This window comes from Sus scrofa, chromosome 2, assembly GCF_054392235.1.
Source record: "Sus scrofa isolate SSC_HxYL_T2T_F1_AM1 chromosome 2, Sscrofa_HxYL_maternal_Yorkshire_Landrace_v2.0, whole genome shotgun sequence".
Taxonomy (NCBI): Eukaryota; Metazoa; Chordata; class Mammalia; order Artiodactyla; family Suidae; genus Sus; species Sus scrofa.
Genome location: NC_139384.1, coordinates 88,202,229 through 88,218,141, shown reverse-complemented (window position 1 = coordinate 88,218,141; position 15,913 = coordinate 88,202,229). Strand labels below are relative to the sequence as shown.

Genomic DNA, 15,913 nt, shown 5'->3' with positions numbered 1-15,913 from the left:
ACTGAGGCTCGAGCCGGCCCCGCCCCGGCCCCGCCCCGCGCCGGGACGTCACAAAAAGGCCCAAAAGGGCCGCGAGCCGGGCGGGGCAGCGCAGCGCAGCCCTGCCCGCGGCCCCGCGCACAGGCATCAGGGGAGCTCGTAGAGCCGGGGCGGCGGAGGCCTCCCAGGGCCTCGGAAGCGCCAAGGCGCCTGCGCGCGCGGCCCCCGGCTCCCGGCGGCGCGCTCGGCGGCCGGGGGAGGGATCGCTTCCCATCGTGCCCCGCGGGCGGGCGCGCAGGCGCGGTCGGGGCAGGCTGCGCGCAGGCGCGGGCGGCGGCGGGGGCGGGGCGCGGCGGCCGAGGCGAGGGCCGGGCGGCGGCGCAGAGCGAGTGGAGCCCCCGGGTGCCCCGGGCGGCGGCGGCGGCGGCGGCGGCGGCGGCGCAGAGGAGGAAGGCGGCCCCGGCCCCGGCCCGTCCCGCGGTCCCGCGGCCCCGCGGCCCCGCGCGCCCCCTGCCCCGGCCCCGGACCCGGGCCCGTCCGCCGCCGCCATGGCCCGGCCGCTGGTGCCCAGCTCGCAGAAGGCGCTGCTGCTGGAGCTCAAGGGGCTGCAGGAGGAGCCGGTGGAGGGCTTCCGGGTGACCCTGGTGGACGAGGGCGATCTGTACAACTGGGAGGTGGCCATCTTCGGGCCCCCCAACACCTACTACGAGGGCGGCTACTTCAAGGTGAGCAGCGAAGAGGGGGGCGGGCGAGCGACCCTGCTCCGGGTCCTCGGGGCCCCTCCTCCACCTCTGCTCCCTGCCCGCTCCCCTCGCGGGGCCCCCTCCCTCTGCTCCACTGCCTGGCCGCCTCCGGAGAGTTCGGGGCTCTCAGTCACCCCTTCTTCCCCGTCTGGCCTCAGGAGTCCCCGAGAAGCGCCCATCCCCTCTAAGCCCGCTTCAGGCCCCCGAGAGGAAACCTAGGACCCTCCGTGTTTCTCTGGGTGCAGGGTTCTTGCTTCCCCCAGCCCTTAGTGTTCCCCGCCTCCCGGCCCTGCTCGCTGCTCAGAGGAGACAAAAAAGCCTCCCCACAACCAGCCAATACTGTTGCGGGGAGCGCCGGCTTAGGAAGGGAGGGAGTGGGGGAGGGAGGCCCGCTGGCCTGGGGACTGGCTCGGCCTCCTGCTCGGGTTCCAACAGAGGCCAGGATGGGGCCTTGGCAGCAGGGACCTGCTTGGAAAGCGTCCACCCTTGCCGATAGCAGCCGGCCAGGCCCTCTTGACTTCATCCTGAGCTTTATGTAACCTGCTCTCTCTGACGGTCACTCCCACCCTCCTCCCTGTCCCTGGAAACCACGGAGCAGAACCCACCCCAGGTTCCACCTCAGAAGGTTGGGGTCCTGGCCTTTTTCAGGTTCCAATGAGTCGTTGGCTTCTTGGGCCCGAATCTCAAGCTCTCGTGGTTTCTGGGCCCTCGGTGGTGGCCCGAATCTCAAGCTCTCGTGGTTTCTGGGCCCTCGGTGGTGGCTTAAATCCAAGCAGTTCTCTCTTGTTGTCAGAGCTGGGAGGCAAGTGTTTTCCTGGGGACTTGTGTGTCATGGACTCCAGCCAAAACCTGGGGAGGATCTGAGTCTAGCCGTGGTCTTGAGGGACCCCTCCCAGATCAAAAGGACTTTGCTCCTTGAGCCAGAGGGACAAGGCAGGGGGTCTCCTTGGGTGAGAGATGGGGCCTGAACCATCAGCTGGGAACGAACACACACACACACACCCTGCCAAGAGCCCTGCAGGCCTGGCTGGGAGGCCTGGGTTGGGGGGTGGGGAGGCTGATGCCGCCTGGACAGATTCTGTGTTTGCACTTTTGGCTAGTTCAGCAACCTCAACAGAACAGCCTGAGCTACTGGCATTGCTGAGGTGGGATGGGGGGATGAGTGTGGACAGCTCTGGGCTGAGTTCTATGGTTGGAATCCATCTTCCCCATGCAGGGCACGGATTTAGGGTTGCTCACTAAGTGATCTAACCAGCCTCCCTCCCTGGTCTCTTTTGTGTGCTTCTGGGTACAACTGGCTGTGAGGATAAGGGCCGGTGCTCAGAGCTGGGAGAGCAGAGTCCTACTCTTCAGCCAGGCCAGGACTCTGGAAGGAAAGGAAAGGATGGGGAGGGGGGAATAGGGGGGTGGTTCTGGCTATTACTCTCTGTTTACAGGGGATTGTGGGTAGGGCCTTCTAGGCTGGCTTTGGGGGGAATAATCCTGTTTTTCTGAAGAAGGAAGGACTGGGTTCAGGGTGCTGCACATTTCTCATCTGCCTGCTATAGCATCTGTCCTCAGGCCAGCTTGGGACCCACGGTGGTCTCTGATCCTCGTGTCCCAAAAGATGCAGAAATAGCAGGGGCTGGAAGTGCCAGGGGGTCCACCATCGCTTCCCAGCCTCCTCCTCTGAGTTTTCCAGGCCTCACCCACTTCCCCATATGAGCCAGAGGGTCCTGGGCAGCAGGTGATGAAGGCATGCCCTGGAAACCCAAGTTTGGGAGCCCCTCCAGAGTTCTGTGCCCTCAGGCAAAGTGCTCTCCTTTTCTGAGCTGCAGTTTGCACAGCAATAAAGGCACCCTGGGACTTGGTGGGTGCTAGGTGCTTAGTCAGGGGAGGCCTGTCACCCTGCCTTGCTAAGGAAGCTTCAGTTGGTCTTGGGCTGTCACTTAGAAACCCAGCACTGGGCTTCGGAGACCCCAGGGCAGAGTCTGAGGCTTGAGTTCCAGGCTGGCAGAGGGACTTCCCTTGTGTCTCCAGCATAGGAGAGCAGTTCTCCACAGATGGGTTGAAGGACCTACAGCAGTGTATCCAGTGTGGCCCCTAGTATGCTGCCTGGCCTCTGAGAGCCTGAAGCACCACCAGATCCTGGGACTAGGGCTTAAATAGGCTGAAGCCAAGGCACAGCTTTCACCCATAGGGCCCTCCCCCATCTGCCCCGTGACCTTCCTGTCCGCCTTCCTGACCCCCCCGCCAGGACCGACACCTTTGGGTAGAGAGCCTCTCCGCCCAGCGCTGACTCATGTCCGCCCACGGCGGGCGCCTGCCCAGGGAGGTGTGGGGATGACTGCCCGGTGAACACGCGGCTATTTTAATCCCCCCACAAGCTGGAAGCTGAGGCCCAGGCCCCTGCTGGCATGTGCCCGCCCCTCCCCCAGGCCCACAGGACTGGAGCTACTCCCTGGCAGTGCCCATGCCCCCCAGCAGCAGGCAGGGACCGGGGACAGCTCTGGTGACCCCAAAAAAGCCCCAGGTTTGTGTGAGCTGTGGCCGGCCAGCGAGGTCCCTGGCCAGCCTGCTCTGGCCCTACTGAGCCCATGCTCTCTGCCTCCCACCAGGCGCGCCTCAAGTTCCCCATTGACTACCCTTACTCCCCACCAGCCTTTCGGTTCCTGACCAAGATGTGGCACCCCAACATCTATGAGGTGAGCTGGTCCCCTGTATTGGGGTGGGTGGGAGGGGGTGCTATGGGTGAGATCTGGAGCTGCAGGCACTGACCCCCTCCTGTACCATGCAGACTGGGGACGTGTGCATCTCCATTCTCCATCCTCCGGTTGACGACCCTCAGAGTGGGGAGCTGCCCTCGGAGCGGTGGAACCCCACCCAGAATGTCAGGTGAGGTCCTTGGGTGCTCAGAGGCTGGTGGTAGCAACGTGGGACCCCACCTTCTGCCTGACACCCCTGCCCCACCCACCTCAGGAATGGCTCTGGGAATTCCACGTCTTCATCTGCCTGCCCTGGGGTCTCCCCGTCTTCCTCCAGCCCATGATCACAGCCCCTCGTCCACAGACAGACTGCTCACCCCCAGAGGCCTGGGCACCCTGCCTCCTGCTGCATGTCTTTTCCGGCCCAGACCGCAGCAAAAGTGGGTGGCATAAGGGGACCCCCTCTCCAGGCAGGATGATGCCTTGGGGAGGGGGACAGGCCTACTTCAGTGCAAGGAAGGTGATTCTGGCATTGGCTTCCCTCAGATCTTGTCTGAGGAGCTTGGGAGGTGGGGGGTGGAGCATGGTTCAGGGTGTGAGGCTCCCAGGAGAACATGCCCCTGACAGGCTGGCTGGGCGGAGAACACCCCTCACACTGACTCCTGCTCCCCAGGACCATCCTCCTGAGCGTCATCTCCCTCCTCAACGAACCGAACACCTTTTCACCTGCCAACGTGGATGCCTCGGTGATGTACAGGAAGTGGAAAGAGAGCAAAGGCAGGGACCGGGAGTACACGGACATCATCCGGTGAGCCCTGCTCCCTCCACTCTCTGGAGAACCCTTGCTTCTCTTCCTCTTGCGCACCTTGAGGCGTTCCAGTTCTGGGAGTGTGTGGTCCACGTCGAGCATGGCTGTGCCATGTGCACCGCAGAGTGTGTGCATGTGTATACCTCACACGGGCACAGAGATAAATATCCTGTGACCACTGAATTTCAGCAGGGGGTCTTGCCATGTTCCTTTGCTTTGTGACAGAAAGGGCAGAGATCCTGCCAGTCTGCCTGTGTGTGTCTCCCTCCCCCCTCCACCTGCGTGTACCCCTCATGCTCGCCCCCAAGAGTAGGTCTGTGAGCCTGTGGCCTCTGCTGCTCTCCTCCAGGAGTGTGTTTTCCATGTGTGCTTTGTGTGATCTATTTTTTCACCTTATAGCTGTGAATGTCACTTCCACTTGCAAAAGGGAACAAAGCCATGTGATATCAGCATGTTTAGGAAATACTTTCTTTCATGAAAAACAGTTTTTTCTTGGTTATAGAAGCAGTGCGTTACTTAGGAACTTGCCAGGGTTAACTGTCCCTCATTTTCATTGTCTCCTGTCCCTGCTGTGACGAAGCAGGTAGCCATCCTCACAGAGGCATCTGTGCAAACATTCCCTGAACCATGGGTGCTTGGCTGGGTATGGGGCCCAGAGCACAAGAGGCCTGCCCCAGCGATGCCCCAAGGGACTTCCTATCTTCCCTGTTGTGTTGTGTCTTGTGAGCTGTGCTGACCATTTTCCTTTGTCGCTTGTCCTCCTGGAGCTTGTGACTTGGTTTTTGTGTTTTGGGGTTTTTTTGGGGGTTGGTTTTTTTTTTTTTTTTTGCTGTTTAGGGTCACACCTGTGGCACATGGAAATTCCCTGGTCGAATTGGAGATAGCTGCCAGCCTATGCCGCAGCTGCGGCAATGCCGGATCTGAGTCGAGTCTGCAGCCTACACTGCAGCTCACTGCAATGCGTGATCCTTTAACCCACTGAGTGAGGCCAGGGATCGAGCCTGTGTCCTCATGGATACTAGTCAGGCTCTCTCTCTCTCTTTTTTTTTTTTTTTTAAGTCAGGCTCTTTACTGCTGAGCTGCAGCAGGAACTTCTGCTTGTGACTTGTTTTGTGACAAACTTAAACCCTTTGTTAAGCCTATTCCAATTAGGTTTTCAGTCTGTCCCTTAATCTGTAGAAAGCATTTACTTTGTAGAAGGTGAGTAAGTCAGACATGGGTCTACATGACGACCCACCTGCACCCATGCCCACATTTACCTGCTATGTGCACCTTCAGAGGGTGAGCCTGAGCCGTATGTGCAGGCCTGTGGACCCCTGTCTCTGGAGTTGGCTGTGCAACCACACGGGCAGAGCTCAGGCTCAGGGCTGTTGGCCTTCAGTGGTGCTGCTGCGTTGATGAAACTCTGGACAGGAAGCTGGTGCAGAGACATCCTGCTGGCTGGGAAGATGCTTAAGTTAAAACCCTGGTGGGATGTTCTGAGCACACTGTGGGTTTGCTGAGGGATCCGCCATGCCCTCTCCTGGGGCTGCTCCCCCCTTGCCCACCTGGGGACCTGGTCTTCCTAACAAGCCTATCATTGAGCAGCCCATGTCCTTTAGTTCAGGCCACCCTGGCTGTCCCACGTGCTGCCTGAGCAGGACTGCAACCCAAGCTCCTGCAGACAGGCATGGGCTTCACTAGGGATCAGTCTCTGGCTGTCCTGGGCGTCCCCGGTGTCCTGGTCTGTCCATTTCAGGCTTCCTCCCATGGGGCTGGCCTGTCTGCTGGTTCTCTGGTCGCAGCACCCTGGGGCCATGCGCCTGTAGTGTGGCTGCCCCACCCCCACCCCCAGGCTGCTGGCAGTTTTCCATGTGGAGCACATGAGGGGCCAAGGTGGGTGGTCCCCCCAAGCCACCGGGTGGTGGTGGTGGGGGGGGCACCTGTTTGGCCCCAGAGCTGTGCCCAGTCCCTGCAGGCCAGTCCCTGAGGCCGGACAGGACCAGCTGACTCCCCCGTCTCCCTCTAGGAAGCAGGTCCTGGGGACCAAGGTGGACGCAGAGCGGGACGGCGTGAAGGTGCCCACTACGCTGGCCGAGTACTGCGTGAAGACCAAGGCCCCGGTGCCCGACGAGGGCTCGGACCTCTTCTACGATGACTACTACGAGGACGGCGAGGCCGAGGCCGACAGCTGCTTTGGGGACGACGAGGATGACTCGGGCACCGAGGAGTCCTGACACTGCATCCCCACGAATAAACTTACAAATTTTACCTCAGCCGCCCGACTGTGTGGGCTCTCGGCGCCTCTTGCCGCTGTGACTACCTCCCGGCGGTGCGCGGCCCCCGGCCATCCCCAGGCCCCTCCCTGGTCCTCTGCTTCCATCTCGTCCACCCGCTGCTGGAGCTGGGCCTGTGGACCCCAGCTGCCTACCCATCCTGCTGGCTGGAGCCAGAGATTCGGGGTCCCAGCTCGAGTAGACGAGTAACTTGGGGTCACTCTTCGCTCTGCTTTGGTTTGTTTGGAATCTAAATAAAGCGACTTTATGAGAAGCCAGAGGACCTCGGGGTCCGGGCGCATGGCCTGTGCCCATGTGTGTGTGACCACGGCGGGCAGCACCCCTTTGAGCCTGGCGGGCAGGGAGGCCTGGAAGTTCCCTGAGGATTTCTGTTGGTTGCTGATCTGGGATCTGGGCAGGAGGGAGCTGGTTATGAAAGGAAGCCCCAGCTGCCTACAGGTGTGGTCTTAGAGCTGCAGGGGTCCTGGGGGTCCCACCAGTTGCCTGCAGCCTCCTCCCCCCGCATCCCCGGGGTTGGTGTCGCCTACTGAGCATCCCAGAGCTGCCAGTTTGCAATGAGAGACCCTGGAGTCCTCAGCAGCCAGACCCACCCCCCAGCTCTGCCTGTTTTGTAAATAAAAATTTTATTGGAACAAAGCCCCACCCACTTCTTCATCTCTATCTGGTTGCTTTTGAGCCACAGCCTCAGAACTGAGCAGTTGCAACAGAGTGTCTGGCCACTTGCAGAAGATGGTTGCCCTCTGTCCTGGAGTCACCCCACCCCACCTACCATCACCCTCACACCTCCAGTCCAGCCCCTCTGCTCTACTTGGACCCCTGCTCCCCATCCCCGCTTCCACTGCTGCGTCAGAGACCACCCCAGACTCAGCGTTCACCCCTCATTGTGCTTGATTTGTGCATGTTGGGGGCACAGGGACATAGGGCTGGCTTGTCTCTACTCTACCACCTAGGTGACCTGCCTGAGGATCCAGGATGAGGGCTTAGGAACAGCTCGTCCCCACCACCTTCAGGGTCACATGGCACCACTTTCATACGTGGGACAGGTGGAAGCAGGTGCCAGCCCCCAGCCCCTGGGGGAGGGAATACAGACCTGCCCTCCACAGGGCTATCCAAGGGTGGGAGCTGGGTGTAAAACCCCCCAGCTGGTGCACACACACCCCACTGGTATTTGAGGCCTTGGAGTCCCAACACTCCCAGCTCTGGGCCTCAGCCTTGGGTTGGGTTTCAGGTAAACGGCTTTTACTGCTAGGTTATCCCATGAAGTTTTCTGGACATAACTCTACTGCAAAATTACTTGTCTGTGTGAAACTCTAATGTAAGCAGGCACCCTCTATTATTGTTTCCTGTGTGATCACCCCTCCCCCAATACCAATGGAGCCTACTTCCTGGGGTCATGAATACCTGCACCCTCCCTGCCTAGCCCAGGGCAGACATCATCACAGTGCTCCCTGCCTCTGAGCCTGGCTTGGACCCTGGGATTTGCCAGGTAATAACACAGGAAAGTTCATACCACCTTTGTTCATAATAGCCAAAGACTAGAAGACCCCAGGTATCCGTGGACAGATGATGGACAAATTGGTCCATCCATACAAAGGAATATGATTCAGCCTTAAAAAGGAAGGACATCCTGACACCAGCTCCAATGTGGATGGACCTGAGGACATGATGCTCAATGAGAGAAGCCAGACATGGAAAGACAGAAGGACAAAGAGTGATTCAACTCCCAGGAGATCCCTGGAGGAGTCAGACCCACAGAGACAGGAAGTAGATGGTGGGTCAGGGGCTGGGGGAGGAGCTGGGGAGTCAGTGTTTAAAGGGGAGAGTTTCAGAGTTCCCATTGCGGCTCAGCAGGTTAAGAACCCAACTAGTATCCATGAGGATGTGGGTTCGATCCCTGGCCTTGCTCAGTGGGTTAAGGATCCGGTGTTGTGAGATGCAGTCGCAGACATGGCTCAGATCCCACATTGCTGTGGCTGTGGTATAGGCTGGCATCTGCAGCTCTGATTCGGCTCCTAGCCTGGGAACTTGCACATGCCACACGTGCAACACTAAAAAGAAAAAAAAAGTGGTTAGGATGGTAAATGTATGGTTGTGTGTTTTGCCACAAAAAGATAAAGGAGCAAGGAAATTATCCCATTGAACCCACAAAACACCACATATGAGATGAGGGGCTTGAACACGACGAAATACCAGATGATAATGAGAAATTCTTGTACATTTTTCAGGTGCAACAGTGGTGATGGGGTTTTGTCTTTGGAGAGCCCATGTGTCTCAAAAACACATTCTGGATGAAATGGAACCAGTGAGGGGTGTGAATGTCACCTCCCCCACAGGAAGGATGGTTTTGTTCAGCGGGGGCCCAGACAGCACCTCTTCAGACTCCCCTGCACCATGGAGGCTGCCAGCTCCTCACTGCAGCCACCACCGCTGCTGCTGCTGCTGCTGCTGGTCCTGCAGGCAGGTGAGCAGGGCTGGGAACCCAGGCCTGAGGCTTTGGGACCCAGAGTCCTTGGGTGGGAGGCAGAGCACTGGTTGTTGGAACAGAGATTGGAACAACTCCCTTGTCCTCAGAAGGGGACCCACTGAAGAGATGTCAGCTCCCCCCAAAGCACAAGGTGCTTACCCTACAGCAGCCTCACAAGACTGCAGGAAAAGCCAAGAACTAACCTGCCGTCCCCGGGGCTCTTTTCTGACATCTGTGAGAATCCCTTCCCCCGTTTACTGGGATATTTCTAGAAGGAGGCCCCAGCACAGGGGTGGGGATGCAGAGGTGGGGGGAGTTTCACTTTTCACCAACACAGCTGGACTTCGTGAATCTTGTGCCGGGCACACAGAGGACCTAGTGGGAAGATACAGAAGAAAACTACAATGGGAAGAGGGTTGTTCACGGTTTGGCTTTCTTTCTAGGGGGAGGCAGTGTTCTGGGACCACATGGTCTGATTGTGGCTCAACTCCGCATGCGCTGAAAGCTTCAGATGTGGACTTGAGGGCCTGCGAATTTTATTTCCAGGAGCTTTTAGGTGAAGCCTGAGGGCGAGGGCGAGGGCGAGGGCGAGGGCGAGGGCCAGGCCTGAGCAGAGGCCTCAAGCTAGAGGTGAGGGCACCTCAGGACAGATATTCTGCATTCTTTTCCTTTGGACCGAATTCTGATCTTACAGAGAATCCTACAGATAACTCCTCTGAATTCTCTTCCCTAGATTCCTTGGTTGTAAACATTATTCCACAATTGCCTTATCATATCCCCCACCGTGTGTGTGTGTGTGTGTGTGTGTGTGTGTCAGTGTGTGTGTGTGAGTGTGTGTGTGTGTGTAAAATATAAACATGTATGTTTAATCACGATTCTTCTGAACCGCCTGAGAGTGAGTTGCAGACACACCACCCCTTACTCCTAAGTGCTTTGGCACGTGTTTTCGGGGAACAAGGATGTCCTTTTATGTGACTGGTGGATTCTTGGTGTCATTTCCTATCTGCTCATCTACAGACCTATCACAGTTGTCCCCCTGGTGTCCTTTGTGGGAGCAGAGGTCCAGCATGGGTCACCCGTTGTCCTGCTGTCTTTGGTCCCCTCTTCTTTGGCAGTTTCTCCCTCTTTCCTGGGTCCTGTGATGCCCCAGGGCCAGTCTGCTGATGCCCTGCCTGGGTACAAGTTGTGCATTTTCCCAAGGAACCTTGGCGGGGGTGCTGTGTTCACCCACTTCCTGGTGCTGTCACCTGGACCACTTGGAAAGCTGACTTTTACCAGGCATCTTGGGGTGAAACCATTCATCTTCCCCTTGCAGTTATCTTGAGGGGAGACTCTGGGACTCTGAGGAGAGCTTGTGCTCCTCACCTCACCCTGGAGCTGGGTTTACAGAACATGGGGCTATGTGCCCCCTTGGCAGTACCCAGGAGGTAGGATCTGTGACACACATTTATACACAACCCCAAGTTGCGGAGCAGCAAACCACAGCCCAGAGAATGAGGTGACCTACCCAGGATCATCTAGCTGAGAGGAACAGAGTAGAATTTGAGCTCAAGCTGGCTGCCTCCCCAAACCATGTATGCTTGGCCAGAGCTGACACCTGGGAGCATGAGATGGAAGGAAGGGGGTGGTGGGCATCCCACTATCCTGGCCTGGCCTGGTTGGATGACAATGGTCTGTGATAAACTGGGGACCCAGCAGGATAGGGATCCATCCATCCATCATCCATCTATCCATCCATATTTGCTGAGCATATATGGTTTTAGGCCTGGTTTTTTATTTGTTTGTTTGTTTGTTTTACCTTGTCCATGGCATGCAGAAGTTCCCAGGCCAGGGATTGAACCCACGCTACAGTAGTGACCTGAGCCATAGTGGTGACAATGCCATATTCTTTTCTTTTTTTTTTTTTTTTTTCTTTTTGGCTACCCCATGGCATGTGGAGTTCCAGGCCGGGGATCAGATTCGAGCCACCACTGCAACATAAGCTGCAGCTGCAGCAACACCAGATCCTTAACCCACTGTGCCAGGCCAGGGATCGAACCTGAGTCCCTGTGCTTCCAAGATGCTGCCAATCCCAGAGCACCATAGCAGGAACTCCCTTAGAACAATTTTTATAGCAGCTTTATTGAGATATCATTCACGCAGGATGCAGTTTGCCCATTTAAAGTGTAAATTCAGAGAATTTTAGTCTATTCGAACTTGTGCCACAATCACCATAGTCTAATTCCAGAACATTTTGTCTCCTTAAAGAGGAAACCGTCTCCCCATCAACAGTTGCTCTTCCTCCCCTCCCCCAACTCCTGACAACCAGGAACCCACTCTCTGTGTCTGTGGATGAGCCTGTTCTGGACGTTTCCCACCCGTGGAATCCCACACTGTGTGTCCTTCTGTGTCTGCTTCTCTCACTGAGCGTCGTGGCCTCCAGGTCCGTCCACGTGGTAGAAAGTGTTGGTGCTGCTCTCTTTTTTGTGCTCTAGTGATGCTCCTTTGTGTGGAGGAACACGTCTGTTTATATGTTCACCCATTGATGTACATTTGGGCTGTCCCACAGTTTGGCTGCTGTGGATGGTTCTGCTGTGAACATATGTGCACATTTTGTGTGCTCGTGTTTCATCTGCTGGAGGAAGTTGCTGGGCAGGTGATAATTTAACCTTTGAGGAGCTGCTGGACTGTTGGCACTGTGGCCGCCCTGTCTCACACCTCACATTCTTCCCCATTTCTCCACTTTTTTTTTTGCTTTTTAGGGCCGCACCCACGACATATGAAGGTTCCCAGGCTAGGGGTCGAATCGGAGCTACAACTGCCAGCCTACACCACAGCCACAGCAACACAGGATCCAAGCCGAATCTTTAACCTACACTACAGCTCACGGCAACACCGGATCCTTAACCCACCAGCGAGGCCAGGGATCAAACCCACATCCTCATGGATACTAGCTGTGTTCATTACCGCTGAGTCACAACGGGACCTCCCGGTTTCTCCACTTTAACAGCTCCCCTGGCTGCTGAGTAGGGGCTGGGCTGTGGTGCTCTGGGAGGTTCGGTTGGGTCCAGAAGCAAGGGATGTGCTATAGATGTAGGATGGTCACCTGATGGTGACCAGGCTGTGGGAGTAAAGGTGTAGGAGGGATCCTGTCAACCTGATCATCTCGGGGAGCAGAAGGGACTGTGTTTGGATGATAAATCTGTTATGGGTCCAGGACCTCAGAACTGGAGTCAGAGGGTCATGATAGGGGAGGGGTACCCAGCCCTAACCTGGCTTTTTCTGTCCCCCCACCGCAGGAGGCAACACATTTGAGACCCACATAATTGGGGGCCGAGAGGCTAACCGCAACTCCCATCCATACATGGTCTCGCTGCAAAAAGCCGGCACCCATCTGTGTGGGGGTGTCCTCGTGCACCAGCAATGGGTGTTGACAGCTGCCCACTGCCTGGTCCAGCCGTGAGTGACCCTGCCCTGCCCCACCCCTGTCATTCCTGGGGGTCCTCAAATCTGTCCCATCTATCCCAGGGTCCCCATTCTCACCAGGAGGTGGGGCCTGAGAGGTTTAAGCCAATTATAGCATCATGGGAGGGGGGATCCCCTTCTCCTCTCCACTGATTGCTGAGGCATGCGTATGTCATCGACCTTTAGGCATATATATATGACACTAGCCTGTGAGAGTTTCTGCGAATCCTCATAGCCTAGTGTCACATCCACAGGTGTATTTGCTACAAAAAAGAAACGTCCAAATGGACAGAGTTGGTCTATTGTGACACCCAAGTATGTGTCTCCTACCTGTGCCCATGGAGCTAGAGCTGGCCTAGGAGCATGATAGAGCCAGCACAGAGGAACCTGGGTCCCTGATGCCATTATGAAGCCCCCAAAAAGAAGAGATACCTTACCTCTAGTCTAGCCAGTAATAAAGACCACAGATCAAACAGGGTAAAGTAACCAAAGGAGGTCTGTTGGTTCCTGTAAGTTATAACAAAAAGAGGAGACAGCCTTCGGGCATGGCTTGATCCAGGTACTCACATAAGGTGCTCAGAAGTTTGCCTGTCTCTGAGTTCCTGTCGTGGTGCAGTGGAAACGAATCCGAGTAGGAACCATGAGGTTGCGGGTTCTGATCCCTGGCCTTGCTCAGTGGATTAAGAATCTGGCATTGCTGTGGCTGTGGCCAGCAGCTAAAGCTCCAATTAGACCCCAAGCCTGGGAACCTCCATATGCCAGGGGTGTGGCCCTAAAAAAACACACACACACAGACAAAAGAAGTTTGCCTGTCTCTCACCTCTGCTGTCTAGCCCCTTGGCCACATTATTAGGAAAGCCCTCTCACATGGTGGCAAGGATGGGCCCTCCTTAAGTCCAGTAAAAGGAGCCTGTTTCTCTATAGTTTGGGCAAATTTATGAAGATAGGTACTGATGGGCCCAGTCAGTCATGTACCAGCCTCTGAACAAATTCTGATGTTGAGGCATAACAAAAGCCCTGTCTGGAGCCCCAGGCTAGGGGGTATTGGTCAGCATTTTTAGACAACACAGCACATGCCTCTGGCGTGGCTTGAGGTGTGTGGAGGTATCCCCAGACTGCAAGGTTGCCTCGCACACCCTAATCTGTCACCCCTAGGAAGGAACTGCTGAGGCTGGTGCTGGGGATCCATGTGCTGGGAGACCCCAGCCTTACCTGCCACATCAGGGAGGTGGTCCTGCACCCCGACTACAAGCCACCACCCCATCTGGAGAATGACCTGGCACTGCTGAAGGTGCTGCCAATGGGAGAAATAACAGTTCCAGGTTCCCCTCCCCATCACCCCTCCCTGCTGCCCTTACCCATTCCCCCTCTCCCAGGGCCCCTCCCCCATTGCCCTCCCCAGGTCCCTCCCCCATTGCCCCTCCTCCACTCAACTGTCCCTTCCTGTCCCTGTAGCTGGACGGGAAGGTGAAGCCCAGCAGGACCATCCGGCCCCTGGACTTGCCCCGAGGGCACCGGGCGGTGGCAGCAGGAGCTCGGTGCAGTGTGGCCGGCTGGGGCCTGACCCACCAGGGTGGGAAGCTGGCTAAGGCGCTGCGGGAGCTGGATGTGCGTGTGATGGATGCTAGGATGTGCAACAACAGTCGTTACTGGCATGGTGACATCACCCCCCGCATGATGTGCCTGGAGGCCAACTCCTCGAACCAGGGCCCCTGCAAGGTGAGGATGCTAGGGTGGGGTGCCAGGCAGTGGACCTGATGGGAGGCATTTGGCTGGGCTACCGGGCAACCCAACAACCTGACTCTCCCTGGGTCCTCGCTCCCTCCATTCTCTGGGGGTCCCAAAGGTTGGCACCAGCATGAGCAAATGCAGAAACTAAGGCAGAGAGAGGATAAGAGGCTTGCCTGTGGTCACACAGGCAGGGGTGGCAGAACTGGATTTGGAACTCCAGCACCGAAGATCAGGGCATGGATCTACCCTGTGCAAAGACCCTGCAATGAGAAGGAGCAAAGAGAGTTAAAAGAGACAAAGGAAGGAGGGACTGAAGTTGGTGGGGCACAGGGACAGGGTGCTGGGGGGCAGGGCCTTACAGCCAGGGGTGCTGGGGGTGGGGTCTTATAGCCCCGGGGCAGGGGTCTGTGCCCTGTAATCAGCCTCCTGCGCCTCCCAACCCCACCCACCCACCCCGGGATAGTCAGACCCCTCCACAGGCAGCGAGAGTGAGCAGTGCTCTGTGCCTTGGGCAGGGGGACTCAGGTGGGCCTGTGGTGTGCAGCAGAGGTCATGTGGCTGGGATCCTGTCCTTCAGCTCCAAGGCCTGCACGGACATCTTCAAGCCCCCCGTGGCCACAGCCGTGGCCCCCTATAAGTCCTGGATCAAGAAGGTCATCCACGGATAAGGGTCCCACCTCCTGCCTGAGGCTCCAAAGGGTGGCCCCATAGGGAGGGGCAGTCGGGGGCCTGGCCATGTCTCAGGACCAATAAATGGTAACGAGGAAACCGTGTGAGCCTGCCTGGATTCTTCCCCCACAGGTAGTGGGCCTCAGGGCCCACCTCACTCTCCCCGATAATAAAACTGAGGTTGCACTTCTGAGGCTGCTCAGAGTGCCCAGCAGCTGGCGAGGGTCCGAGGCAACAGCAGAGGGCGGTGTTGGCCAGTGCTGGATTCCAAAGCCAGGTTCTCTCTGGAGGGGTGGGCTGGGGGCAGGGGAGCTGGAGGGGAGACAGGGAAGAAACATCTTATTTCTCTCTCTCCTTTTTTTTTTTTTTTTTTTTTTGGTACTATCTTTATCGAGATGTAATTAACATTCCATACAATTCATCCATTTAAAAGGTGTGTAGGAGATTTCCCGTTGTGGCTCAGTGGTTAACGAATCTGACTAGGAACCATGAGGTTGCAGGTTCGATCCCTCACCCCGCTCAGTGGGTTAAGGATCTGGCGTTGCCGTGAGCTGTGTTGTAGGTCACAGATGCGGCTCAGATCTGGTGTGGCTGTGGCATAGGCTGGCAGCTGTAGCTCCGATTAGACCCCTAGCCTGGGAACCTCCATATGCCATAGGTATGGCCCCCCCAAAAAAATTAATTAATTTAAAAAAATAAATAAAAAGTAATTCAGTGTTTTCAGTATTCACAGGGTTGTGCAACCAGCATCTCTAAGTCCGACATTCCATACTCCCTCAAAAAAGCTTATCCCCATCAGCAGTCACCTGCCTCCCCTTTCCCTGACAACCAGAAAACCCCACCCACCCCCACCCCCACCCCGACCTCTATGTCTGTGGATGTGCCTTTGTTCTGGATGTTCCCCATCCATGGAATCCCACCCTGTGTGTCCTTCTGTGTCTGCCTCTCTCGCTGAGCATCGTGGCCTCCAGGTCCATCCAGGTAGTAGCGAGTGTTGGGGCTTCTCTTCAGGGACAAGCAATGCTCCCATGTGTGGGGGACATGGTCTTCCTCTGCTCACCTGTCAGCGGGCATCCAGGTTGTTTCCACTCTGGCTGCCTGGACGTGGGTTCACG

The 15,913-nt window shown here is 56.9% G+C and overlaps 2 protein-coding genes across 4 annotated transcripts; both read left to right on the top strand.

Annotated features, from left to right (window-relative positions):
• Nucleotides 1-317: 317 nt before the first annotated feature.
• CDC34 (cell division cycle 34, ubiqiutin conjugating enzyme) lies at nt 318-7,126 on the top strand. The gene is made up of 5 exons (XM_021084306.2): nt 318-704; nt 3,320-3,406; nt 3,499-3,596; nt 4,080-4,214; nt 6,223-7,126. Exons 1-5 carry the CDS (start codon nt 528-530, stop codon nt 6,428-6,430), a joined length of 705 nt encoding a protein of 234 aa, XP_020939965.1. The 5' UTR covers nt 318-527; the 3' UTR covers nt 6,431-7,126.
• On the top strand, nt 7,126-14,897 carry GZMM (granzyme M). Of its 3 annotated transcripts, none has more exons than XM_021077127.2 (6): nt 7,126-8,261; nt 8,716-8,951; nt 12,233-12,392; nt 13,554-13,689; nt 13,854-14,117; nt 14,707-14,897. In XM_021077127.2, exons 2-6 carry the CDS (start codon nt 8,882-8,884, stop codon nt 14,764-14,766), a joined length of 690 nt encoding a protein of 229 aa, XP_020932786.1. In that variant the 5' UTR covers nt 7,126-8,261; nt 8,716-8,881; the 3' UTR covers nt 14,767-14,897. The 3 variants fall into 3 exon arrangements, with proteins under 3 accessions (XP_020932786.1, XP_020932771.1, NP_001137184.1); XM_021077112.2 differs by having other exon boundaries at nt 14,645-14,897; NM_001143712.1 differs by lacking the exon at nt 7,126-8,261 and having other exon boundaries at nt 8,865-8,951; nt 14,645-14,802.
• The last annotated feature ends 1,016 nt before the right edge of the window (nt 14,898-15,913 follow it).